Here is a 27,968-nt window from a genome sequence, read left to right as displayed (position 1 = left end):
GCAGCCACAGCAGTCACTGGCGTGGATGACCAGGGGCTTCTGCACCTTGGGTTTTATTCGGTGCAGCCTACAGGCTGCAGACAGGGGCTGGGGGTGCCCCGAGCAGCGCAGCTCCTGCTCCAAGGCTGCGCTCTGCCTTGGGACCCCTGGCGGCAGAGGCAGCCCCGGGGAGCCGGGGGCTGCTGCCGCTCGCCGCCTGCCCGGAGAAAGCGGGGAAAGCCGCGGAGCTGCTCGGGGCTGGGCTCTCGGGAGCCTTCAGCAGCGGCCGAGGAGATGCTGGGGGTGGCCGCACGCCGCTGGCTGCTCGGGGGAAGCCCGGCGGGGGCGGCCGGGGAGGGGGGGGGGGGGGCTCCCGGGGGCTGCCCGGCCGGAGGGGCAGAGGCGGCGCGGAGCTGCAGTCTGCTCGCTCTGCCTGCGAGCTTTTTTTTCTCATCCGAACCTCGATCACGTAGGATTGCGTAGAGGAGGAGGAGGAGGAGGAGGAGGAGGGCGAGCGGGAGCAGCTGCAATTCTCCCCCAGCCCCCGGCCGGTACCGATTCCCCCCCCCCCCCCCCTCCACCTTCAGCCGCCGCGGGGCTGCGGAGCTCCCCGCCGCTTTGGCAGCGGCCCCGCTCGGCGTGGGCGTCCGGGGGGGGCTTCCCCGGCCCCTCCTTCCCCTCTCTCCTCTCCTCCCCCCGGCTCCCCCCTCCCCGTTATTCCTCGCTGCCGGACCGAAGGATGCGGGCGAGCGGCGAGCACGGCGCGGCTCCTCCTCGCCCCGCCGCCGTCGGGCGGCCCCGCGGAGCATCCTGAGCCCCGCGCGGAGCGGCAGCCGCACCCCCCGCCCTCCTCCTCCTCCTCCTCCTTCTCTTCCTCCTCCTCCTCGTCCTCGTCCTCGCATCGCTCCTCCTGCCGCTGCAGCCGGGCCCGGGGCCGCCCCGGTGCCGAGCGGCCGCAGCCCCCCGCCGGGCCGGACGATGCGGGGCGCTGGCGGCGGGGACAGCCCCGCTGCCCGGGCACAGGCGGCGAGCAGGGCCGGGGGAGCTGCGCCAGCCATGGCGGTGTGAGCCCGGGGCCGCCGAGCTGCGGCGATGTGAGCCCGCACCCGCCAACCGGGACGCTTTTTTTTTTTTTTAATTAATTTGATTGCATTGCCTTCTTTTTTTTTATTATATTATTATTTATTTCTACGCCGGCCTGGTGCTTCTTCTTTATTTTTTTTATTTTTTATTTTTCCTTTGGGGCTGCTTTTCCTTCCCCTCTCCGCCAGCGGAGTGGGGAGGGGGGGAAAAAAAAAAAAAAGAAGAGGAAGAGGAGGAGTGCGAGCAGAGATGCAGCGCGGCTCGCCCTGAGCCCGGGAGCGGAGCCGCGGCCATGTGCGCGCCCGGGAGCCGCCGCGCTGGGGCCGGGGCCGGCCGCGGGCCGGGGGGGCTCTGACTTTTCCCCCCAACCCTTGGGATCCTCCGCGCCCCCCCCTCGCTCCCCCGATTCGGCCCCAGCTGCCTCCGACGGACCTTTGCAAGCGGGGCGGCCGCCTCCCGGATTTCCAAGGCGCGGGGGCGCTGCCTGCCCGCCCGCCTCACCCGGGGGGGCTTCGCCGCCGACCCTCCCGCAGCGGGCTTTGCGCTCTCCGGGGACAGCAACCCCATGGGCGGCGGGGTCCGGCGGCCGGCCATGGTTGTTAGCCCGGGCTCCCTGCTCCGCCTGGCCGGCTGAGCCCTCCCCGCTGCCGGGACTCGGCGCCGCAGCGCGTTAAGCGGGGCGCCCCCGGTCCCCTTTCCCCCTCCCCGGGGGCGAGGGGCGCAGCGCGCCCGGCCAGCCCCGGCGGCGCCCCCCCGGAGCGGAGCGGCTTTGGCGAGGCGCGGGGGGCCCATGAGCGGCGATGGCAGCGGCTATCGCCAGCTCGTTGATCCGGCAGAAGCGGCAGGCGAGGGAGTCCAACAGCGACCGGGTGTCCGCCTCCAAGCGCCGCTCCAGCCCCAGCAAGGACGGGCGCTCCCTCTGCGAGAGGCACGTCCTGGGGGTCTTCAGCAAAGTGCGCTTCTGCAGCGGCAGGAAAAGGCCGGTGAGGAGGAGACCGGGTGAGTACAGAGGGTCGGGGCCCTGGGGACCCGCTCCGAGGCGGGGGGCAGCCCCCGGAGCCGGCAGCTCCCGGGGTGGGGGCTCTCACCCCTCCGGCTGGGGACGGGCTCGCTCCGCGCCCAACTTTCGCCCGGGTCCTGGCGCATCTCCTCCCCGAGCCCCTGTGAGCATCCCTGCGAGCATCCCTCCGAGCATCCCTCCGCCTCTGCCCCGACTGCGAGCGCCGGGGGTCCTCCGGCAAGACAGAGCCGGCGGCTGGGTCGGGGTGGCCTCACCCAGGACTGGATTTTTCCACCTCCCCGTAGGTGCGCTTTTTCAACAGCCTGCTCTTAATTTCTGCATAGTGACAAGGAAATCGATGAGCTGAGGATCAATTAGAATCGTGGCCATTTGATAACTAGATCCATCAAGTGCTACTTCTTGAGCGGAGTTGCATAGGGAATTTCATTAGCTCGGAAAGCTTTCCAGATGGCAGCTGCATGACTGTTGCACCTAATACTGAGCTTGCGAGGACCTAGAAATGCATTTTGGGGTCGTCTTTTCTTCCTTGCTTTCCTTTATCCTTCTGTGCGTGTGTGTGTGCGTGGTTGATCTCGGTTCCTTGTGGAGAACTTCAGCTCTGGTGTACGTGTTGCTCACATTTCCATGATGAAGTCCCACCACCACCCACAGTTTCGGTTCCGAGCGCTGCTCTGTGCTCTCAGGTGTCCTTGGTAGGCGTGAGAACTCAGTAGCTGGAAGGAGAAGGCCCTTCGTGGTTTCTCAGTGGGATTATTATTTACTTCTTCCTCTATTTTTCCACTACTATAAACCACCACTAAGGTAAAGAAACAAAACCAACACAGATTGATTTGGGAAGCTGCTTCGAACAGGTACTTTTCTCAGGTGTTTGTTAGTATCGTGGTTAAAAGGTGGTGATGCTTGTTTACTCATCTCTTACGATGTGCCATCAGCTTGTGCAATCTTTCCATGCTTCCCATATACATTAATATTTTGTTGATTAATCTGTTCATGAAGTCTCGTTTCCATATCTGAAGTCTTTCAGGCACGACTGCAGCAAGGTGTCAGAGCTAGCTGATGGCAGCTCTTCTGGTCTGTGGATTGAGGTATTTGACCTGCACGCAAGGGAGGAATGAAAACAGGGGGAAAGCCTCTCACCGTGGAAGGTCGCTTACTCTTGCTGTTGTCAGTAAAGAGGAAAGAAAATTATGGTGTTGCATTGCTGTCAGCATCCCTGGTGCACAGGCTGTGGGGCAGGGATTGCATTTAGTTAGCCAAATGCTTCAAGACTTGCAATGGGCTATGCTATGAAAATCAGACTCTTTTAGCAGTCTGTTTTAAAGCAATTACCAAAAGAGGCTGTAAAATATCTGAAATATTGTGTGGCTTGACATATTCAAAGCGAAAAAAATGCGTTGCCTTTTTTTTCCCTCATATTATGGTGAGTGGTGGCCTGCTGGGCCATCCTCTATATTAATTACCTTGTGAGTCCAGACCAAAAAATGGCTCTTGCCCAAAAAGTGTCGTCATTTTGTCTCAGGAATCACTCTTTGTAGGTTCAAGACTGGGACCTGGGAGTCTTGCTGATGAAATATTTTCTCGTTTCTTTCCATCTCCATTTGCTATTGAGTGATGTCTCTCAGGCCAAGGAGTGAGCAGGTGGGAAGTCCAGACCTGCTTCCTAGATACCAAGGTGCTTTGTCACATTACAGTTTGCGTGACTTTTGCAGTAGGATGTGGGTGCTGAGGCTTTTTATGGGTCCTACCACAGTGCTCCCAGCTGCACAGGTCCAGTTCTGCTTCCCTTGGATCCACTGAATGCCTGCAACGAATCGCTGAGATCTAAGAACTCCCTCGACTTGCATGGACTGTCTTGCTAAGGAAGGTGTTTAGTAAGTTACACACCAGAGTGATTTAAAGAAGACTTTTTATTGACTCAGAAGAAGGATCAATGCTAGTCAGTGCTGTAAAAATAGAGCTGTTCGGTCTTCAGCCTGTCAGTCAATCACTTGTAACCAGCACTGTATTCATTTGATAAAATTAAAAATGAAGAGAAATTAATTTGCTTTAAAATGTCAACTGGCCTTTAATAAGCTATCGACGATTCCTGCTTTAGTTCCTTCTATCAGCCTTTTAAGTTGAGGTTTGTTTCAGCGTTACACCCTGCTCCTGCACTCAGGTGTGCTGCCCAGGAGGCAGCGTGCCGCTGGGTTTGCTGCTGCTCAGATTGTTTATTCAGGGAGGGTATTGTGCCGATTACTTATTCATTGCAGAGTCACTCTTGTGCATAGAAAATGACATGCAAATGAATAGGAACGGGTTTAAGGGACGTGCATACATTGTGCAGTGACCCACAACCCCAGTGATTATGTGTGCTTAATGATATGCTGGCTCAGTACTTCCAAAGAGTGAGAGGAACGTGAGAAACATGCGCGTTCACAAGGGCTAAAATCCCGTTTGGAAGTGGTACACTGCGAGGGGAGCTGTTGGTGCCTTTTGAAATGTGACCTTGCTTTACAGCTGGAGGGAGTAACCGACCAAATCCGTAGCTTTCGCAGAGTGGTTTACATCTATAGTACCCAACGGGCTCTACCAAACAGAGAGCGCTCTCCCCATTTTACAGGTGGTGAAACCAAGGCACGGGGCAGTTCCCTGACACAGAGACCTAATTCCCGATGCTCCTTCCAGCACACCTCGCTTTGGGCAACCCACTGCTAATGAGATGGCGATGGGGTGGGCAGCAGCAACGTGCGGGAATCTGGCAGGGCTCGTGTCCCCTCTGCTCTTTACTTTTGTGGAAGCAGTGCTGGGAGCTTACATCAGTTAAATGTTTGTGATGTGCAGCTCAGTGCCCTAACCAAAACACTCCGTAAGGATGGGTGCGAGCAGAGCATCCGCGAAGAGAGGATGAAATTCTCCCGCTCCTGTACGGGAAGGGAGAGCTGGCATCTGGGAGAAGCTCAGGGTGGGCGTGAGTAATCGTGGGCTTTGGGAAGCTTTGTGGGAGCAGGTCCATGCAGGGACATCTTGTATAACCAAAGCTATCCGCGCCTAGGGAAAACTGGCTGCAGAGGCATCTCGTTTGTCAGCCGTGCTGTAAAACCAGCACATGGATCGTCTGCCTTTGTGATGGGCAAAGGCAGCTCTCTTGCGCATGGTCTCCCTCTCTCTTTCTTATGTTCTTCCTCTCTTGTATGTGTTTGGCTCTAAGGTGCCAGGCCAAACAAGGACACTGAGTCTGATGGACGCAGCTGGAAATTTGGACACCTGGGCTTAATTCCATCATTGGGAATTAACACAGGCTGCTGGCAGCAGCGGTGCAGGTGTCGAGCAAAATATGTGTGTGTTGAAGACCACCGGCACAATTATACGTATAAAGTACATCCAGCAAAGATTAAAGAATATATTTTGTTTTGACTGTGGTAACTTGATAGAGGTTCAAAGGAAATCAGTGTCTGGCATAGCTTTTTGGTGCAGGCTCAAGAGATGGAGAGATTCTCTTAATCAGAGAGTGATGGATCCAAGAGCTGAATGCAGAAGACAACACAAAGGAGCCGTGTGCGGCTTCTCAGCCAACAAATGGTTGAACAAAGTAGTTGCATCCTCTTTAGGGCTGAATTAAAGCATCCGGACATGCTTCCTCCTCGGCTCATTTGTAGTTCTTCTGCTGGAAGCCCTGGGCTGGTGGGTGCAGCCTGCTGACAAAAGCTGAGGCTGTTGCTTCATGGCTCATCTTCTGAGGGCACCCCAGGGAGCTGGGCTGGGCTTGTCCTCTCAGCACAGCCTGGCTGCAGAGCAGTTCATCGAGGAGTTTGGGAGCCTTGCAGGGGAGGGCAGCAGGCTGGGGCAGCGGGCACAGCATCCGTGATGGGTGGCAGCAGGTCTGTCTGAGCAGAGCCCGGTGAAGGGCTGCCCTTCCTCGGGGAGGTGATGTCTGAATTCAGTCACCTTTGGGTCAGGCAGCAGCAGGCATTGCAGAGCATCGTCTCTGTCTCTTCGGGCATCGTTTCTGTAGGTGGGTTTCCAGCTCAGAATATAGAGCTTAGAGTCAAACAGGTTTTTTCCCCCAGGAAGAAGAAGAACAGCAACAACAACCTGTTTTTTTGTTCCTTCTTTTTTTTTTTCCTGTCTGATATATATTTTGTGTTCCTTGAGGAGAAGGATGCTTTTCCTTAAGGAGATCTAAAGGTTTCTTCCAAACTGAAGGAAATGGCTCACATGTAAGGAAAAAAAAAAGCAGTAACTTAAACCATGTTTTCCCTTTGCGGTATTTCTCAGTTTGAATAATACATGGCGATTTGGAATTTAAAGTATATATATGTAGATATTTTTGCAGCAGTATAAGTAAAATATGAGCAACTTTAGCTGAAGGACACAGAAGGACCTTGTTCATTCAGAGATTCATTTAAAACATTTGAGAAGTCTGTCATCTCTGTAAGCTGTTAAATTCCCCGAGTTAAATCCTGAAGCCCTTTCTGATTTCATGTAGGGTGGAAATGATGATTGAAGCTCGTGGAAAAAGCACTTTTTTAGTTCTCCATCAAATTTGTCCTAGTCCTTGCCTGCGTTTGTAGCCGTGCATCTCAGAAGAGCTGCCATACCTGGCAAACCTGTAGAATTTGGCCCCGCTGGTGTCCGAATTAACTCAGCAGGTAGCTGCTGCCCGCGGGATGGTTCAGGATCCCAGTGCTGCCCCACACAGTGTGTCTGGGTGCGCACCCAGCCAGGGGTGGCCCAGCACCTTCTTCTACCTGGTGCTCTGCAGAATTTGGCATTGCCCTTTGTCTGCCTCTGCTGTCCTGCATCTGAGGAGCTGAGGGCAATAGAAATGGCTGGAAATGCCTGCATCACCTTGCTTGCCGAGCCCTCGCCACACTAGCTGGATGAAGGTGTGTACAGCAAGTGGCCGGCCAAATGCCAGCCTGTGTTGGGGAAGGGGCAAGGGCTGCAGGACACGCGTCCTCCTCGCTTGGGGCAGCCTCTCACCAGCAAGGTCAGCCTGTGCCAGAAGGTCCTTCTGTGCCCCATGGTGCTAATGAATGCCAAAATAATCAGGAGGGGGGAAAAAAGGCTCCCTCCCGGTCGTGACAGCTCGGCAAATAGGCTTCGTTTTCTCCGAGCCCCAGGGGTGGCATCGCTCACATTCGTGACTCCCAAACGTGGGGACTGTCACGGCGTGCGTCTGCGCTCGGGTGCAGCGGGGAGGTCAGGGAGCACCCCCGGGCTCTGCGGCTCTGACATGGGGGAGGAAGAGGAGGCTGCGGGGTTATCCTGAGCACGGAGAGCTGAGCTTCCAGCCCACCTCGCAGCACGGGCTGCAGGGCAGCGTGGCACTCAGCTACCTCTGGGCTGGGCGCTGCCGATGCCAAGACAATCTGTGGAAGCTGTCCAAGCTGCTGGAGGGATGGGTTTCTTTTCTCCCCAATGGCCTCGGGGGTAGCTGTGCTTGTGGGAGCGGTGAGAATGAGTTGCCAGCAGGGGAGGTTCCCCATTAGAGCAGTGCGAATGAATGATTCCTCCATCGCCAGCCAAATGGAAAAGTCAGGGGGAAAAGAGGTCTACGAGCCATTATTTTTGCTCCCCACAGAACAAAAGATCCATATAAATCCTTTTATCATTGACTGATCTATCTGGTTTGTGGGGAAAAAAAGGCTCAATTCCATTTGGAGAATTGTATATGTGCATTTTTCTTTAATTTTCAGGTATACTTTTAAACAAAATGCTGTTATGAAATTAAAAAAAAATGAAAGCTTGAGTTCCAAAAATATAAAATGAAGACAAGATTTTCTTCCTTCCTTCCTTCCTTCCTTCCTTGCTTTGCTGAATTCAGCATGAACTTAGAATAATTTCAGCAGACCAGATACTGCATATTTTAACAGATAAGAGATCTATTACAACAAAATTCAACAGCTTGACTCGGGCAGTGTGGAGCACAGAGCTGCCCCGGGAGCTGAGCAGGCTGCAGGAATCTCACTCCTGTGAGAGACAAACGTGATAATGAGCCTCGCTGTGGTGAGGAGCAAGTGCAAACCCACTTGGGCTTATCTGCTTTCCTTCTTTCCCCTCCCAAAACGTGCACACCAGGAGCTGGCAGATCACACGGTGGCCAGGTAGGCATTTGTTCCGCCCCTCTGGCACTTGTGCTGTTAGACCTGTCCCTCCAACCAGCCAGGTGCACATCATTACTGGGACTTCTCTACTGCACAGCCAAAGCCAAGCTGTGATTTGTTATTATTAAAATCAAAGGAAGGGTTTTAACAAACAGAACACGTGAGGCATTGACATCCCTTTCATATTTGCAAGCTGCATGGCTTGGCAGGAGAAGGTGACCAAGAAGGGAGCAGTTCAGGGAAGGCAGCTCCTTAAACGCACACACGTCTCCGTTTTCTGCCGGCAGAAGGGCTACACGTTTGCATTTCCTCCAGCTCCAGGTCAGCATCACTGCCGTGGCTGTGTTATCGTTGTACCTTAGCCTTGGAAGTGTGAGGAACCCTGCATCAAAATGCTTGCTCTGTACCTGGGCTGCACGCGTTGCAGTCCGTCGGGAAGCTATCTTTGTACTCTCCTCTCCAGTTTAATATGGGATTTGTCTCTCTTGCCTAGCTTACATGGAATTCTTTGCATTCATACATTATCCGTGAGTGTGAGGCAAACTGCTGCATCCATTGTTTAACTTCTACTCTGTTCTGACACACAGCAGAATCCTGGAATAGCTGGGCCTTTCTGGAGGCTGGTTTTACTCTGCATCTGGGTTAAAAACTGCTTTGTGCCCCGCACCCAGCGAACAACACTAGCAGGGACTCCAGGAATAAATTACTTTTAAAGGGGGATTTGTGCTTTGACAGGAGCTAGGGTTTGGCGTGGCTTGGTGTCCCTGCAAGGAGATGCCTTAGGGCTGTAGCTCCTGGGACCGCTCAGAGCTTGGAGGATGTGGAGCTGTGCCGCAGCCCCTGGCTGGGGTCAGGGTGGCAGGCAGGAATTGCAGCTCCCTTCCCAGCTGCGTGTGCCTCTGCTGTGCCTGCAGCTGTACAGGGGAAAAGGGGGGGATTTTGTCCAGGTGATGCTGCCTTCAGAGCAGGCACCAGTGTTTATGTTGGGAGAGCTTGGCTCCTTTGGTAGACCTTGGAAAAGGGGAGATGTGAGATGGCTGGATGCATCCAGGGGCTGGGTGTGAGGATGAAGATCCCAGGCTCGATACAGCCACCATGGTGGGTGCAGCACAGAGCTGCTTCCCCGTGCCCCAGCACCGTCCTGGGGCACTCCTTCCCCTCCTTCCTGCAGCATGCTGCGTGTAGAGGATGTGTGACCAGTGATCAGCTACCTGCTGTGAACAGGCAGAGCATCCACTGAGAGGCAACATAATTCTGTTACTTGCTCCTCTTTCCCAGCTCAAAGCTGATTGTGGTCAGGATAAAGATATATTTTTTAAAAATGTTCCTTTCTTGGGAAAAGAAAACTTGAAATATTTAAGCATTTTTGATGGAAAGGAGGGAAGAAAAGAGCCAAGCCTTGGGGTTAATCGAACGTGCTCGCTTAATTGATATTTACCTAGAGCAGCGCGGTTTGCTTTCCCCTCCCCTTGCTGGCTGCAGATAGTTTCTTAGCAGTTGCCACCCATCTCGCCAGACCTGCCAAATGAATACATTCTCTTCATTCCCCAAAGCAAAACAGTTTGCAAAAGGTCAAGTTGTATGGGACTGCTGCAAGCGAAGCCAGGCTGCCAAAAGCCAGTCCCCGTCTTCTGGAAAATTGAAAAACAGGGAGAAATTAGCAAGAAGGCACAGCAGTGTTGGATCCCCGGGGACCTGAGACCCTACAGGAGATGCAAGAGTTGCACACATCGGACCATCCACCCCGCCCTGGGCTGCTCCTTTCCCTGGCACGGCTCCTGTACCCAGCTCTGGGTCTGAATTGCTGGCTGCAGGCACCTCGCATCTCAGTTATCGATCTCCAGCCACTCGTGCATGCGTCCTCCGGGGACCAACATCATGCTCCAGTGGGGATTTCCTGTGACAGTGGCTAAAAGGGTTGGCAGAGCTCACTGTACAGCTGCTGGTGCTCTGCTGGCTTCTCGTAGCTCGGTTGTCTGCTCTTCAGGACAGGATCTGCCTGCCGGCTGACACGCAGCATCGTCATTTACAACTCATAAACATTTATTTTGGCTTTTATTTCATTTCCTTCTGCGCCTTCTCCGCTTCCTTAAACATTTCATCTGTTAGTTTTATTTCTTCGTTTTGACAAAAATACATCTCTGCTTCCCGTGAAATAAATCCTAGATTTTACAACTAGAGCCTGCTGGCAGCTCCTGAGCGATGAGGAACCCCCAGCCGAAGTTTGGGATGCTCGATCCAAGTTCCCATGTGGCGAGAGGCTCCTGGGCAGCTGGAGAAGCAGGAGCTGCAGCCAGAGACCTGTTGGACATGCAGGATTTCTTTTTTTGCTGTGTGTGTATTGTGTCATCCTCAGCACGTGCATCCCCAGGGAGCGAGCTCTGTGCTTACAGCTCTCTCCCGAGCCAGCAGCGGGGCGGGCGGTGAACTTGGCAGTCTCGCTGGGACCCTTGGGACTGCCCAACATGGGGAGCGAGGTGCCTGCAGCAAGGCACAAACCTCAGAGCACCACTCAGCAGCTCCCTCTTTAAAACAGAGCTTTAGGTGGAGAGAAGTGGGTGGTGGCTTTCCAAAACCACAAGCAGTTTTGGTAGGTAAATTAAATTTTTGTGCAGGTAAACAAAGCGTATTTTCACAAAGCAGAAGGAAGGAAAGAGGACTTGGCATTGCACGGCAGGCTTTGCCTGGTTTTAGCATTATCTCGCTCTTTGAAGTGTAATCTTGTTTCAAGCCAGACTGTTGCAAGCAGCACATTTTCTGTATGCACATTTTGGTGTTGTGTAATATTTGCCGAAATTTAGTAACATCATAATTTTGGGTCAAAAAAAAACACTTGCAAACTGCTACAGGAAGGCTTAATCTGCATTAGTGCGGTGGAGCAAAAAAAAAATAAAAATCTCAAAACACAGCCCGACTGGTTCTAGCTTTGATTTTTCTACATGCCGGGCTCATTACCTGTTAAATAAAGAAGTCTAACGCCTCTCATCCCTTTGGAGAAACGCTGAGGCAGCGCGGGAGGAACCGTGCATCGACAGGAGATGTTAAAGCCTGCTGGTACTGTGTGCCTGCACCGTGACTTCGGGACCCTGAGCTGCCACCCAGCGACCACCCAGGGCTCATCGAGGGATTTCTTTCTGCTCAGCCCTTGCTCGGAGCGCGTTCTGTCCATTTTCTCTTTTAATGAATTTACTTTCCTGCGCTTGTGGAGCCGAGTGGAGGAGCGACGTGGGCGTTTCCAGAGTGTGTTTTGGTTGCGTGAGGGGCTTCTCGGCATTTCTGTGGTATTTCAGGCCCGTCGGGTGGCTGGAGGAAGCGGAGAGCTTCGGCAGCTGAGAATAGCACAGATCACGGCGCCGTGGCAGGCGCGAACAGCAGGGATGGCTTCTGCTCGGCTCGGGCTAGGGTTGTTAGCGATGGGGGCCTTGTGGGGGGCGCTTCATGGTGAGGGGAGCAGGGGACTGTGCCGTGGAGCCCTCTGACAAACTTGGGGCACAGAGGTGTGATAATGTCACTGGACAAAGGGACCCCAAGTTTGGCTAGTCCAGCTGTAGCCCTGCACTGATACCAGGCATGCATCCCCCAGGCAGGTGTTTCTTTATCCTGTTTTTTAACCCATGGAGCAGATTTTAGGTCCTACCCTGGTAGCATTGGTAGAATCATTTCCTGATACCAACGTATATCTACATAGGAAACCAGGAAGAAGTCTGACAAATTCACAGCGAAGAAGTTTTGTGTTGCACATTGGCGTAAACACACCAAAACGCAGCCTTTCCAACATAAGCAGCAAAGTGCTGCCACAGAATTGCCCAGGATTTGTGACCCATCAAACATCTCCTTAGGACGAGGTCCCACAGGGTCACACGTGGCCCTGTAGGAGCCCCTTTCCCCCTCCATCCCCATTTGTAGGGTAAGAGGCGCTGCAAGTACGAAGCGGGCAGAGCTGCTCTTCTTTTCCTCCCTCCTTCAGCTCCAGGCAGCAAAGCCCAGCAGCGTGCAGACAGCAGCATCTCGGGCATCACCGTCTGAGCATCCACACTTTGGGGACAACATAGCTGGGGTGACTCCTGTTTGGTGAATCTCATTTCAGCACAGGAGCATGGATTTTGCTCCTGCTGTTCCTTGGTGTGAGCTGCTTAGGAGCCAGCACCGGTGGATGCAGGCTGGGGAGAAGCTGCCTTAGGGAGAAGCTCAGGCGTGGCTGCTGCTTCCTGGGGTCACGTCTGTGCCCCAGTGAAATGCACTCACTGGCCGTGGGCTCACACGTAATAGTTATGCTATCCTGTTTCACTCTGGGTGAATATGCTGTAATTTTGGCTAATTACACAATGTGTCAGGAGTAATTGCAGGGTTTTCCTCCAAATAAATAATATCTCTTATGCTCTGCTGTCCATACTTAAGAGCTTGCCTTAGCCTTTAGTGGCCAAGGCATCAGCTGTGCTGCAAAATGACAGCTTAGGAGCTTTAGCTACAACTTCTTGTCCATTAAAATTCTCATTTTTTTAATTCTTTACCTAAGAAAGCTCACCCTGCCTAACTCCTGGAACAGCCCTACATCCTTCATGCTTTTGGTTCCTATCAGGCGTTGGCTTTCTCCTCATCAGAGCTGGAGTCAATATAGGAGCAGATTGCACTTTAAAGGGAAAGGTTTTGAAAGTTTGACTGCTGTTCAAACGCACTGGATCAACAGCAACACAAACCATGTCCTGGAGGAAAGGAGAACAAACCCAGGAGTGCAGCTGTATGCAGAATTGATTTTTTAGCTCTGTAGTCAAATATAAGATGTTTGTGGGGAGGAAGGGATTCAGATCCAATGCAATATTTCATTCTTCTTAAAATGAAACTTTGGCTTTCATCTCCAACTCTTAAAATCTTTTTTTTTTTTTTTTTCATCGCATTTCCAAAGAAAACATTGTCTCAAAAGAAAAAAAAAATCAAAACGTTTCCCCTTTTCAGATCTTTCTTTCCCCATTAATGAGATGGAGTTTGTGTATAGCTTCAGCTGCGCTTACTCGGAGTTTTTGAACAATTAAAATATTCAGCTGAATAATTTCACCCAGAGGCAGTCAGCAAATCTCTGCCAAAATAACTGGTGGCAGCGAGGCCGTCAGCCCTTTTTCTCCTGGCATCACATTGCTTTCAGCTGTGGTGGCCTTTGGGGATGTTTTTCGGGCCTTTAGTGCTGGGGTGGCTGTGCCATCCCTAGCTTGTGGGCTGGGACTGCTCACAGGGGTAGCTCGCGTGTCCTGTACACTAGTTTGGCATTTGCCTTCTATGAGAACTGATCCAAGACTTGGGACCTCTTTTTCCTTGAGCCCTGGACCTGAGGTGGCTGTCACACAGGGTCAGGGTGTGAGTGAGCTGCGGGGTGGCTGCTGCCTCCGTCTGGTGCCCTCGGGCTCCTAGGAAGAGTTGGGCTGGGAGAGGCGTGCAGCAGCATCCCCGTGGCTGCACCCCTCGTTTCCAGTGCTTTCTGTGACTCCTTTTCTCTGCCCATTGCCTCGTGCTTGTGTTAATATCCCTGTAAAGCTGATTCCCGGGATATGGGAGGGCTTGTGTGGACACCAGTGTGGTGCAAACACAGCCTCTCCACCTCCTCTATGAGGGAGCAGTAGCCTTCCCTCAAGGCTTGAGGATCTGTAGCAGCGAGCAGGCGTCGTGCAGGGCTTTGTACGTGTCTGCTCCTTGGTAGAGGGGTGTGGGCAGGCAGCTGTGCTCAGTGCCAGAGGGCTAATTACTATTCCTCCTTGCAGACATCAGCACAGGAAAGGAAATCACTTCCCTGGATGCTCTTTTTGCTTACAAGGTGCCATTCTGCTCTAGTGACTCACTGACAGTGACAAGAGGTGATTGCTTTGATGGGTGCTGTCATCAACGCGAGCCCATCATCCTTCTGAGGTAGGGAAATGTCATTTTCGGAAGCTTGTCCTTCAGCTGCAGAGGCCATCCCTGCCAGCGCAGCCTGTTATTTCATGTCATGCATCCTGGAAACACCAGTTGGCTCTCCGTAGTTATTAGCCCTGGGTGGAGATTTACACTTCAGATGAGTAAATACACGCGTGCCGTGCAGCCCTATTGTCCCCGAGTCATTTTCTTCTCAAAACAAATTCCCTGTAATTGGAGGGTGGCTTTAACCCTGTAATCACGGTGGACTGGAGCTAGGCACGGTCTTCGTTCTGTGTCACCAGGAAAGGATCAGCTGTCTGGTGCCCCCAGCATCACCATCCATGGGAATAAATGTCTTAGGATCGGTCAGTCCCTGGTTACACCTCTCCATCCTCCTTGGGGGCTGGGGGAGGTGCCCTGTGTTAAGCCAAGTGGCTGTATCTAAACCAAAGAGGTTTGGGGCAGCTCTGCAAGGTGGGGCTGGATACCTCGCTCTGCTGCGGAGCCTCCCGGTGCTGGGGCAGCCCCCTTGTTCTGCACTACACATGCGCTTTTTTCCCTGCCAGCCCAGAGCTCAAGGTGCTAGGGGCTGCACTGCCCAGTCCCTTCAGGACCTGCTGGTGGTGGAGCACATTCCTTTGCTCAGAATGATTTTGCTGTGATGTTTTGCTATGGGTGAACATTTTATAGGGCTGGGAAGCGCCCTTCTTGCCTCCTCCTGCTGCTTTTTCATTCTCGGTGACTCCCATGGGAGCCAAAAACGCTCAGTGCTTTGCAGCATCGTGCCCTATTTGCAGAGAAAGGGTTTCCTACATCTGCACCTGAATGACACAGCTGGAGTGTCCTCCAGGAGCCCCACGTATGGCTCAGGAGGCTCCGACCTTCCTGGTGCACGGCTTGCTGCAGGTGCAGACCCAGACACCGGTGCGCAGCACCTGCTAAACGCTCCTGCTCCGCCATGGTCGCAGCTCGTGTCACGAGGCACCCCTGCTCTGCAAGGGCAGTGGCTCCTGGCACAGCTGCCAGCACTGTTATCCCTCAGCTCCCCAGTTTGGGTGGGTTCGGTGAATCATCGTAGCGAGCCGAGCCATTAAACTTCTGCCGACTGCGATGCGTTTAATTGGAGAAAACCACTTACTTCATCCTAGCTCCCAGCACCCCAGAGAACCCAGCAGCTCCTGGGTGGGAAAAAAAAAACCACGTTTTTCTCCTGCAGCTTTTCATCTCCTTTTTCTCCCTGAGTTCTGTGCCGATGCCTGTCACCATAGTAATCTGCGTGGAGCTCGCTGATGCGTTTTCGTGCCGAGTTAGTACGAGCCTTCATTAACACCGCTTCTGAAGGGGGATTTCGGTGCCCTTCCCTGTCAGCGTGTGTTTGCAGCATTTGGCTTATTCGGTATTCTGGAAGCCGTCCTTTTCAGGGGAGGGAAGCTGCAGTTTCCGTGGTGGCACTTGAAATGCGGAGTTAATCTAAGGAAATTAGAAGCAGTTTGCATCCCGACCCCAATGCTGGTTTCGGTGCGGGTTTGAGCGCAGGCAGTGAGTCATAAATCAGCCTCCCGTTACGACAGCCGCAGCCTGAACGGAGGAAAATGAGAATAATGGAATGTGTAAATTCCAGCCTAAAATGCCTAATTGCAATAAACAAATGTTTAAATTACACTTAGGTGAAATACACTCTGAGATGCATCCCAGGTCCCCCGTTTATAGTCCCGTCCTCAGCAAAACTGTTGCATGGGTACCAGGACAGTCAGCAGGACGCCCAGCCGGGGCTCAGGTGGGCACAGGAGGAGCTCTCCTTCGGCAGAGCGATGTCCTCTGCTGGGCAGCGGGTGCTGGCCAGCTTTGGGAGCCTGCTGCTGGAGCCTCAGCCAGCCTTGCTGTGCTGGGAGCAAGCGGGGCGTTGAGTCGGAGCCTGTCCTGCTGCAGAAAGAGAGCAAACAAATCGGTGAGCCTCGGAGTTAACTCGGTAGGTGCCTTCCTTCTGCCTCGTTGTAGGTTGCTGGCTGTCAAATGGCTGCTTGGTGTGAGCTAGAGGGCAGTGACAGCCGGTTGTGCGGAGAACAGTAACCCAAGAGGTTCAGAGTGTAAGCCATACCAGCACATAGGACTTCTGGCACTTGTGGGGTGAATTTAAAAGCAGTTCTGCACCAGCAGCCTCCAGCAGAGGCCCACCTGCCAACCAGGGCATCACTGCGAATTGCAGGAGTCCTCGGAGCCAGTGGCTCCAATCCCTGAGAGGTCACTAAGCCCTTCATCTTAAGAGGTTATTAAACCCCTCGGAGATCCCTGCCATTAACTCCGAGCTGAGATTAAGGTGGCTCCTGTGAACGGGGTCTTGTTGAGTCCCCCCAGGTTTCCCAGAAGAAACGTGGCCGTGGCAGGCTGCCTTCCACAACGGAGTCTGGGCTGGAAATCAAAGCCGTGCCATATTCCTTGGTCTTTCCATGCTCAGGGACTACATTGGATTGAGCCCCCCTGCAGCACATGATAGGGGAGATCTATCTTGCTTGTGTGTTTTACATTTTGCAGTTATGGGGGGGGGGGGAGCTCTGTGTTCACCTTACATAGCAGAAATTAAAGAAGAGGTCATTAAAAAGAAGGTGATGTTTTTGATAAGAGCTTTTCTCCCAGTGACTCTGCAGAGCTTGTGCTCTCTTTCCTAGGGGACTCAGCAAATACCTTCGGCAGTGCCTGCATTTGGGGGTGAGGGATGTGACTGTTGGACAGCTGATTTCAATCCCCTGGCCTTTTGCAAGGCACATGCCTGGAGAGCAAACAAGATTGGCGTGAGCACCCTGCGCTCCTCATATCCCTTGGGAAGCCCCAGGGGATGCGAGTTGCCATACAATTCAGTGGCAGGAAGCACAGCAGCCCATGCTGGATGGAGAGGACTTTAAGCCCCAGCAGCAGGACAGCTGAACTGCATAACGCCAGCCTCGCATTACCGTCTAAGTAGTGCCAAGGAGATTAGCAATCAGATCATGACTTAGTTGCCCTCAGCTGTATCAAACGGGCCAGGAAGTTAAAAGCAAGGCATGCAGGGCTGGGGAGCTTGGCCTGGGGAAATAGGAGCAAGAAAGATGCTGGTCAGGGGAGGTACAATGAGTTGGTTAGTGGGGGGCTGGTTTAAGAAGGCCCAGCAGCTGAGGGCTGTGTCTTTACCCAGCCTGACAGATGCTGCAGACCAGGAACAGAGAGCCATGGCTTTGCTCTTGCTCTCTGGTACTCTCCTTGGTCTGCTCTGTGGCTCTGCCCCCTGGGGATGTTTCTGGGGGGAAATCTCCCCCTGTGCCCTCAGGGAGTACCACATTTAGGGGATCTGAGTGCGCTGCCTTGGTGTACAGAGTGGATCTGCTGTGTTTTCTCTGCCATGCCCCAGCCCTGAAGGGCTGTGTATGAATGGCCAGAACAGGGTCTTTAATGTGAGTGTTCTAAAGCTTAATGGTATGTCTTATGAAATAAGGACAAAAACATTCCTTTATCTATCCCCTGGGGATCCTAATAGCGTGGGGCTGCGCTGGGAGTACGTGCTGCATGGAAGTCTCTTGTGCTCAGTCTGTGCTTTGAGATCAAGGCAGTCATAACTTTTTTCTTAAACCCATTCTGAAATACTTGGTTGTGTCTTCGGGGAGCCACTAAGTTGCAGCTGAAGTCTTGTCCATGTTAGTTTAGTTCCATTTCTGTAGGGAAAGCTACAGCAGAACAGACGAATGTACGGAGGAGCCTGAGTGGGAGGAATGGGTTTAGCTCAAGTGTGTTATGCCATATTGCTCCTTTAAAAGCAAGATCTGAGTTCCCATTGCTACACGACGATGAGGTTAAAGAATAGATTAGAGTTTAATTCCTGGTGAATTCGGTGGGTTATAGAAAGGAAGTGGTCAAGGAGAGGCTCGTGCTTGGCTGTGCTGCAGTTTTTTTCCTCCTTTTTATGGTTCGTTTCTGTCTCCTATTTATTACAGCCTGGGGCAGTATCACCAGGGGGATTTCAGACAGTCTCAGGGTTGTCTTCTCCCCCAGTGTTTATTGAAGGACTGCTCTCTTATGGCTTTTGTTGCTAAAGGTGGAAAGCTCTCAGCCTATTTTATTGTCTTTTTGCTTTCTGCTGTGACTTACCAGGCTGTGCCACCATCCTGAAGTGACCAGGAGACCTGCTGTTTGTGGTATAAAAAAAAAAATGTAGTGTAGAAACCTCTATTGCTGTAGCATGAGGTGTAGCAATGCTGGAAGACTGATAAAATTGTCATTCTTTGTTGCTGGAAAGAAGTGATGCTAAAATATATGACAACAGTAGAGACACTCCTAAAAGCCACCTGCTGAATTTTGCCTCAGGGCTAGCAGGAAAAACCCTCCCTTGTGATTACGCGCCCCTCTGCGAGTAATAACTGTAGTGAGCTTTGGGAGGAAGATGGGTTCGTCCTTGTTCCTTGTTGAACGTAAGCTTCACCTAAAATTTTGTCTGTAGGCCTCCCAGGCACGTTGCTTCCTGCACGAGTGACAAGTCCCAGTGCCCCACTTCATGCCCAGACATCAGGCAGGAGGTGCCCGGGGGTAAAGCAGCCCCTGGGCTGCCACCAGCACAGCCGCTCCTGCTTGCGTTGGTCTCTTTGCAACCCAAGGGGAAATACGGGCTGCTTCAGCACTTTGTAAAGCTGAGTCCCTGTGGGTTTGGGATGCAAAGGGACTCCTCTTCAGGTGTTGAGCCTGTGTTGTGGAGCAGCCTGTGCTAGGCGAGATGAATCCCTCATCGCCCAGACAGCTCCTTCGCCCTCCTGGGCTGTGCTCTGCCTAGAGGAGAGAGGTGCAGCTGCTCGCCAGCTGAGACCTGTGTGTCTGACAAGTGCTTTCTGACCAGTTGGTGTCTGGAAAAGGCTTTTGATTGCTGGTGCTGTAGGGCTTCAGGAACAGGGATGCTCCTGCAGAGAAGGCTCTGTGCAGCTCAGGGATGGGAACACTGCTGCTGTCAGACCACAGTCAGACGGGAGGATTGTGGTGGTTTTGTGTGTGGTGTGGAGCTCCCTTCCACTCCCCTTGAGCTTACGGTGAGCTTGAGAGTGAGCCTCAAACTTCAGCAAAACCAGGGCAGGAAAAAAAGTGCATGCGAGATCAGATTTCTCTTCCAACCCATCCCTTGGCAGGCATTGACTGAGAAAAGCCCAGGATTATGAGGAAGGTGGTTGTTGAAGCTTGAGTCAGACCTTGGCTGAGTGTTTGTCAGATCCGTGATGAAAGAGGGATGCTGGGGCTTCGCCCCGTGTCTTCCTGTGGTGACACTCAGCCTTCTGGTACAGTGCTGCTTTCATCTACAGCACAGATGCAGGGGGGCCCTAGGGGACCTCGGGTGCTGTTTTGATAAGCTCCAAGATGATAGGAAGCTACTAACGATGAGATCTGCTTTGTATTTACTCAGTAGGCTACTTAACGTAAGTGGGAGAGGTTTTTAACTTCTTCCAAAATGATTTGCATGATCAAAGTACAGCTTGGGCCCTGAAAGAAAGAGACCTTCTGTCCTGTATCTAAATTGTCTTCCCTACAAAGGAGGAAGGGTCAGGCCTGGTTTTTATCTCTGCTCCTATCCTTGAGGGACTTTAAGATGAGGTCTTTCCCCTTCCCCAGTACACAGAGCTTCAGGCTGCAGGAGCATCTTTAAATCCATCCTGCTGGGAGCCCTTCCATTTTGTGCAAAGTACTTGCACATTAAAATTTAACCAGCGAGTAAAAATGAGGCTGAGACTCATTCGGGGACTTAAACACAGGTCTCATACCAGGGAATGCCTGTTAGCACCCTTACTTTTGTGGGGTTAGATAAAGAGGGAAGGGGCCAGGCTCAAGCAGGGCAGTGCGCTTGGCTGTGCCTGAGGATGCAGCTTTGTATTTCCTTCCACTTTGACATCTTTGTAAGAAAAGCGTTTAAATCAAGTTCCTACATCCAACAAAACAGATCTTTCATTTTGGAAAGAACAAAGCAAAGCAGATTTGGCATATTTTGGCACGATTGACGCCATCTCTTAGTAGATGGCCACTGTGTACTTATTGTCCTGGAGCTGGGATTTTTTCTGGGAAAAACCCTGTCTGCAGCCTACAACAGTTGGGCTGCGATGAAATCACTTGTTTAAGCCAGCAGAGAAACCAGCTGACACTGATTTATTTGGCGGCAAGCATATGCTTCCGTAGATGGGAAGTAGGACCTGATTTTCCTCCTGGTGGAGGGGTCGCTGGAGCTGAAACCTTTTGCAGTTTCGGCCCGTCCACATCCACTGTCCCAGCCCGTGGTGGGGGATTTGGGCAGTGGAGAGGTGCGGGATGGGGGCTCCTAATGGGAGCACTTAGCTCACAGTGTGAGCAGGGTTGCATAACGACCATGGGTTATTGAACAGCTTCACAAGAGACAGGAAGGACGGGAGCCTGACTTTTGGTAAGCTACACTGGATTTTTTTCCCTCTCTGTTGAGCCAGCAGTAGGGAGCTCCCATTTACTTGAGGTGGGTGGTCACAGAGCAGCAAACTCCCACCACAGGAGGAGAATCTCTGTCATCCAGCCAGTGTGCCTGCCCCTCCGTGTGTAGCTGGCTAGTTTGCCTCACGGAAGCAATGTCTTTGACAAATTGTAAGCCTCACATGGTAAAATTGAATTTATCCCGAATTTTTGGCCTCTTAATTTGTGTTTGATCAGTGGGACGGCAGGGAGACTGCAGAGCTCTGTCAGGTGAAGTTATCTCGTAGCCAAATTGTTTCTGCTTTTCCCTCATGTTTCCCTTTTCTTCCTCAGCATGGCTGTAAAATATTGCTGGGGTGGTAGGGGAGCTCCTAGCCCATGGCTGCCTCCTGGTATACGGGGCTGGGAAAGGACCCTGCTGAAGACAAGGAGTGATTCTCACCCACCAGAGTGTATGGCACATGTTTTGGAAGGGAGGAACATACGGGATTTAAAACAGAGGCGTTTTCAGGTGCCCGTAAATGCTTCAGAGGTCGTTTTTGGAGGTGTCTTGCATCTGTTCCTTTTAGGAATTTTGCTCCCCGAATCCCACACAGTTGGACTCGCATAGCCTGATTCAGCGCTCAGTTGCTTTGGTTTTACACCACTGTAATACCAGCAGTTTAAATAGATCTTCATCGGCATAAGACTGGGACTAGATAATAGTGGATCAAATATAGAAACCAGGGTAGTTGGCTTTACAGGCAGGATAAGAAACGAGCAAATTCTTTGCAATGTTGCTAGCAAATTTTCTTCCAAATGAGTGGCATATCCAGAATACATAAAGTGTCTAAAGACTTTGAATTTGGCAGGTAACTTCCAGTGAAGTGGTGTTGCATAAATCTGGTACTTTATGCTGCACCAACTATGCGTTGCATTTTACCTCCTCATCTGATCTCCATTTTATTTGCCTGTATGTCTATATGAATATTTTACAACCACTCTTGAAAGGAATCACAGAAAGCTGTCTGATCTGCCAAGCACTTTTTTTTATTTACTCAGGGTTTAATGGGGACCACACAAATTGGGTCTCTTGCTCCTTGCTGCATGTTTGGTATATCTAATAGTAATTATTATTTTCTTTGCAGAACCCCAGCTGAAAGGAATTGTGACAAGGTTATTCAGCCAGCAGGAATACTTCCTGCAGATGCACCCAGATGGTACAATTGATGGGACCAAGGACGAAAACAGCGACTACAGTAAGAAAAATTAGCCTGTTTTGCAACCCAATTACAATCAAATGCATCACCTAGTGGGTCTCGCTTGTGAAGCTTCATTTTTGAAAAGATCAAATTAGGAAGGAGCCAGCTGTTTTCTGCACATTTTTTCCTATCTATACTTCCCCTTTAAATCTTGCCTGTATAATTTCATATGTTTCCTCTCCCATCTTGTTCCCTCCCGCCCCGATTCTGTAACTGCCATCTGGGTGGGGTGGAGAATAAAACCCATGATTTGAACTACTGCCAAAAGAGAAAGGAGATTATATTTATACACATGCCACGTGGGCAAAGGATACGGGGAATTCTCTTTCCAAGGAGAAGAAGAGATGATTGTTTTCACTATTTTATCCTGAAAAATTCAGCAAGCATCAGGAATTTCCAGGCTGGAGAAAACCAGCTGTTCACCCAAATCCTCTGCTTTGAGGCTACTTTTAAGGCTGAGGGTATTGAATGACCTTTCTAAATGAGGTCTTCTGCCAAAACCCTATTCGAACGGATTGGATTCATGTTGTCCATCAAAGATTACCAAAGTGCAGCAGAGCCACATAGGTTTAAATGTGATGCTCATGTGCAGGAGCCATATTGTCTTAAATACAAACCAATGTTCCTTCAGAAAATACACAGCTTTCTTGATACCAAAGCTCATTGAAAGGTTTAAAAAAAAAAAAAGCAAGGTGTTTCCTACAGCATCTCTTCATTTCACAGTTGTCAGATTGACACTTTTAAGAAGGCAACATACTCAGATCTTTGGTGCCAGAAATTACGTCAACAGATTAGGACTCAAGTCTTGATTTGGTTTATCCTGTGTTGGTCTGAAGCTCTCTGTGCCACTGGTGAAGATACAGAACATCTTGCCTGCCCACTGTGGAGGGTGTCTTCCCAGTTGTTAGCAGGGATGAAGAAAAGTTGATGTATGTGGTAGAATTGATGGAGGCAAGCTTCATGTACTTTGTGGAAGGAAGAACCTACTTAATTTGGGGACAAATCATGCTGTTCTGTTCTATGGAAGCTCCTAGGTAGATTGAAGGCATTGCTCCTTCAGGAGGGCAGGCTCTGGGCTGTAGGTGAGGGCTGTCTGCAGTGATGCAGGTGTTGACAATGTCCTGTGAAGGTGCCCTGGGACAGGGGTGTGAGGTGGATGCAGCCCCATGTCTGTGGGGCTTGCCCCAGCCCCAAGGAGCTGGTGGGGTGCCATGGTGGGGACAATGCGTGGTTGCATGATGAGGACAGTGGCTGCAGCCTGCTCAGGGCCGGGGCCTACATGCAGAGGAGCCCTGAGAAAGCAGTGACTGAAATGGTGAGAGGCTGGCAAAGCCCTCGTGAAACAACCCAAGAGATTGCGTTCAGCAGGAACCTGGCCTGAAGCGTGCTGTGTCCGGTCTTAGTCCCACAGTTCACATGCTGGTGCTTAACAAACGAAAGGCCACAAATTGCAATCACAACTCTAACTCCTGTTGGAGCAGGAGAACCTGCAGCCAGCCCCACGTTCCCCCTGCACGCACACCTCTGTGAAGGACTGAGCGGGCCTCTTCCTCCAAGAAGTCTGGCCTTGTGCTCTTGTCAGGCAGGCACCGACACGTGATGAGCTCAGTGGGCTTTAGCGGGTGAGTAATGACCCAGTGCTGGGTGGTATTAGCTGCTTTTTAAAAGGAAGAAGACATAGGATGTTCTCAATCTGCAGAAAATCCCATTGGAGGCCTATTTGTCAACGACATGCGAAGAGCTGCTGGAGATGACAGGGATTCATTACCCTCATCTATCAGTGAGGACCGAACAACAAAGTAATGGGCTTAAATGGAAGCAGAGATGAATTTAGGTAAACAGCAGAGGAAAATAAAATGTAAGGACAGTTCTGTAATATTTCAGGCTGGCAGGGGAGCCAAGGGAAGCTGCTTCTGGCTGCACCTCGGTGGGTGCAGGAGGAACCTCTGGAGTCTGAGATTGGCACCAAATCACCCAAATGTCTCTTATTTATGTCAAATGTCAGAGATCAGATCGGCGAGGTGCTGAGAACTTGGGAGCTGCTTCCCCCCTGTCTCCTTAATTGGAAATAGATGGGCTGAAGGGCACTTCTAGAGCATAAATCCTCCTGGTGAGGTGGCAGCCCTGCCTTGGCAGCTTGGTGGGACAGGAGGCATCTAGCTGAAACGTGCCAAGCCAGTCACTCAGTCATGGGCTATGCTGGAGAGTTTGGTGCGTATACAGGGGACTGAAGTCTTTGAGAGAAGATAGAGGACAAATGTTTCCCCATCCCCTGACCTTAGGGAATATCAGAAGAGAAAAAAAATCCAACCTGATTATATTTGGCTCCTGAAAATGAAATTAAGAATGTGCTTTATTCGGTTTTATTTAACTTCTGATCGCTCACTCTCCTTTATAAATCTTCAGTTTAAGTCAATGTTTTATATTATATGAAGCTTCCTGTTAAGCTTCAAAACAAAATCACATTTTTTCACTTTGGAAAGACCAAAAAGGCATGCCATTTTTTTCTTCCTTTCCATTCCTCTACACTTTCAATTTCTGACCAGAGGAAAAAAAAAGAAGTCAAAGCATACTCATCCAAGTAAACAGCTGCAGATTTCACTGATATTTTTTGTTTTAAAATATTTATGCAGAGGATCCCTGGCCAGCCATTCACAAGTCTGTGCAGTGTTTCTGTGGAAGGGCAAAACTCACCAAAAAGTGGGTATTTCCCTGTCCATGGAGAGCGGTGGGTTAATTTACATCCAGAGTCAGAAGGACACTCTTGATGTCTACAACAGGGTCCTTGCCACCCTGCATGGCTATCCATGTGTTCTTCCCTCAGGAGGGAACACAGGTACGTGCCCGGTGAGCGCTGTTCCATGCATCAGCTCTGCATGATGAATCCACCCCCTGACTATTCAAACTAGCATTATAAAAGGAATCAGTCTTTGTGGAATACATTAGGTTGGTTTACTCTGGCAAAATAAACATTTAAAGTGAGACGTGACATGTCCCTTAGATACATCTGATGAAATTAAAAGTTCTAATAAAAACCCAATTATTGATATAAGAGGGACTGCTAATATTTAAGCAATTTCCAAATGAATTATCTATCTGGTGCCCATTCTGTGTGTGTTCTTGAGAAGCTGATGACATTTATTTTCCACTTCTTCTCTCTTAAAGAAAAGAGGGGGGGGACAGGAGCCAAGTTCTAATGGCATTTGAATGGGCATCCAGCCAGCTTCCCGCGAAACAGCTCTTGGGACATCTGTTCCTTCTACCATGTGGCTAAAGGCACGCCATCTTAATATAAGCATGAAGACAGCTTCTCTTCCTACTAGCGTTGGGATATATGAAGAATTTTCTTTTAATCCAAGCAGTTTCAGGGGAGTAAAAGGCCATTGTTGGGTATAAATTAGTTTAGCTCCTCTGACTGATTTATATCAGCTGAGCACACGGACCACATCTTCTGTATGGCAGTTCTTGCCCTAGTCTTCCAGTTCTGTAATAAGTTAGCTCGGATCCCTAGCCAAGTAAGCTGTCAGAGTTTAGAAATGTGATGCATCTGATAAGTGGCCATAACATAACGATGAACAACATAATTCGTGGCTACAGGGTTTAGAAGTGGAGTATGGTAAAAGTAGTATCATCAGTGAGCAGGAGGAGGTGTAAGTCTAGGAACGGGTGGAGATGGGAAAATGTAATGAAGGCAAATTGGCAGACATCAAACATCTTAATTCTTCTGTCTTCTATGTGAGAAATGAAGGAGCACGTCTGCCTTGTGTGGTTATATATGGCATAGAAAATCTACTATTTGCAACAGAAAGATTTAAAAGCATTAGATAATTTTCTTTTTTTTTTTTTTTAACATCACACCCTGTGGACAGTCCTACCCTACCACAGCTAGTCTTCTTCCCCATCCCTTATTCTGGTATTTCAGGATTAGCAGAATTTTCAAAGCTTATAAGCTTTGAAATCTGCTCCAAAACAAGATGAAATATCCATTTAAAAGCATGACAGCAGAGGCTTTAACTTATTCAAAGATATTTCCTATTTGGAGTGCAGAAACAGTTCTGAGAGTTTGCAAAATTTTGATTGACCCCCAAATGCTTTTAATAGAAGAAAACATTTGCTTCCTAAAACGACTTTGGCTGCCAGTTACCTATGTCAGATGCGTGCCCTTCTGTTTGCCTGCCTACCCACTCGCTCCCCTGCTCTGCAGCATGTTGCAGAGATGCTCTGCCATGCCTAAAAGCCATGACTGGGGCTGCTGCTGCCATGGTCTGCAGGAGGCTCCAAGGGAGCTTGGGAACCAGCAGTGGTCCGGCTCCTGTAATGCAGAGCATGACAGGGTTGTTGCTGTGATCCCTCAGCATGCAGAAAAGAGGGGTTTGGAGAGGTGGGTGCTTCCGAGTGGAACTTCTCACCCCCTAATTCTGGGCATTATCACCCCGCTGCCTAATGAATGCTTTGAGGGGTCTGTCACAGGTTTTCTGTGCAAGACAAATTGGCTGTAGAGAATGAATAACGATGCCCATTCCGTTTCATTATTTGCAGTAATATGCTCCATTTTTCAGTGGGGGGTGGGGGTGGAATTAGGGAAGGGGAATTACTTATAAATAGACTTGTTAATTACAGAGGGTTTTAGACCTTCATGGTAGTGAGAGCTGATAGAAATATAAGCCTGCCTTGTTTAGGGAGCTGCTCAGCAGCAGAACTGTGCTGTAACACAGCTCTCTAAAGTCAGGTAGCTACGCTGGGGAGTGTTTATCTCCTCCTGGGACAGGGTCAGAGCGTTGCCATCCTTGACTCCAGCAGTTCACAGACCAGTACCCACACTGGACTTTGCCATATACTGCTGAAGTCCTCCCCTCCCATGAAATCACAGAAATACAGGCACTGGGTTTTGTGAGACTTCGGCACACAGTGACGTTGCACTGAATGTGGTGCTTAAAGGCAGGGTGTCTGGGGGTAGGGCTCGTTTCACCAGACTTGGTGTGCCTCCCTTCCAGGGAGCTGCCCGAGGGGAGTCTTCTAGCCTTCCTCGAGGAAGGATAGAAAGGATGGGGTGTTCAACTGAAACCCGAACTCATGAATCCCTTTTTGGAGATAACCCTAAAACCAGCTTAGATAGAAACAGGTTTTTCTTCTGAAAAGGTATCCGTCTGTAACCTTTAAGCAAATCCACAGAGTTCCATTCCATGGTAATCAGGTTCCCATTACACTACCCACACCCTTTGAGCTCTTTTTCCTTATAAATCGTGCAGTTCCTCAGACGCTGATGAAGCTCTTGTAGCCTGTGCCACTGGCTGCAAGGAGCTAAGCACAATATCCCGAGCTCCTGGGACAGCATCCAGTGACCTCTCCTCAAGCTGAAGCACCAAGGCTCCTGCCACATCTGGATGCTTTTGTCCTACAGTTCTCAGTGGAAACAAAGCCACGCTCATGTCTGAGTGTGTAGGCTATCAACACTGTCGGTCCTTTCCCCGTGAAGCTCGTTGTGTTAGAAATGCACCAAAGCCTGACCGAACATTAATGTGTTTGCTCACGGGAAAGGTCTCTCCCTGAGACATGGGGTCTGTTTGGAATCCAGCAATGAGCTAAATAACTGAGAGGAAGTGGCTGCAATGCTTTAATCAATAAGATTGCAGTAAAATTGAGTATTGAAAGGTCTTGTCTTCTTCCATCCTGCCTAGTGCTGCTTCTGAATGAGGAGCAGAGCCCAGGACCAGGGCAGTATCTCTTCCTGAGAGCCTTTAGTCCTTTGATAGCAGGGATCACGGACAGGCACACTGATGAGTTACAGTGCCTCATTCTGGCCATGGTCCCTGCCTATATACTCTTTTATTTTATGGTAAATCCAAGAAAGTGTGGCTAGGCTTAAATCTGTGTCAGGATAAACTAAACTAAGTTGTGTTGATCATTTGCCACAGGCAGAGATGTGCACACCTGCATTACCACAGCTCAGCTGGCCCACAGAAAGCTGTTAAGATACGCAAGCCAGAGCACATGTACGAGCCCTTGGCATTGCAAAGGCAGTGATCAGACATCCTGATGGGTATATTTAGGCTTCTGGGAGGCAAGCAAGCTCAGTACTTTTTAAAATCTGCTTTCAACATTGACCCTGTGGCTGCAGGTCTTTCCTGTAGCTGGAAGCAAGCTGTTTGTTTCCAGTTCGATACGGTTTGTACGGGCTGGCCGTGGGGCAAGAAGCAGCGGCGGCCCCGCGGGGTGATGTCTGCCTAACCTTTGCTT

The 27,968-nt window shown here is 50.7% G+C and overlaps 1 protein-coding gene across 7 annotated transcripts in view; it reads left to right on the top strand.

The window, feature by feature from the left end:
• The window catches only part of FGF12 (fibroblast growth factor 12), a 223,109-nt gene that overhangs the window by 126,955 nt on the left and 68,186 nt on the right, over positions 1-27,968 (top strand). For 5 of the 7 annotated variants that reach the window (XM_068691764.1, XM_068691767.1, XM_068691765.1 and 2 more), the window contains one exon: positions 21,618-21,728. In XM_068691764.1, coding sequence (XP_068547865.1) covers positions 21,618-21,728 — 111 coding nt within the window. Of the gene's footprint in view, positions 1-672; positions 2,062-21,617; positions 21,729-27,968 lie in introns of those variants that run through there. The other 2 variants (XM_068691761.1, XM_068691762.1) reach the window with 2 other exon arrangements.

The sequence above is a fragment of the Anas acuta genome, chromosome 9, assembly GCF_963932015.1.
Source record: "Anas acuta chromosome 9, bAnaAcu1.1, whole genome shotgun sequence".
Lineage (NCBI taxonomy): Eukaryota > Metazoa > Chordata > Aves > Anseriformes > Anatidae > Anas > Anas acuta.
Note: the sequence above shows the minus strand (reverse complement) of the source record. Positions and strands in the feature narration are given on the sequence as shown.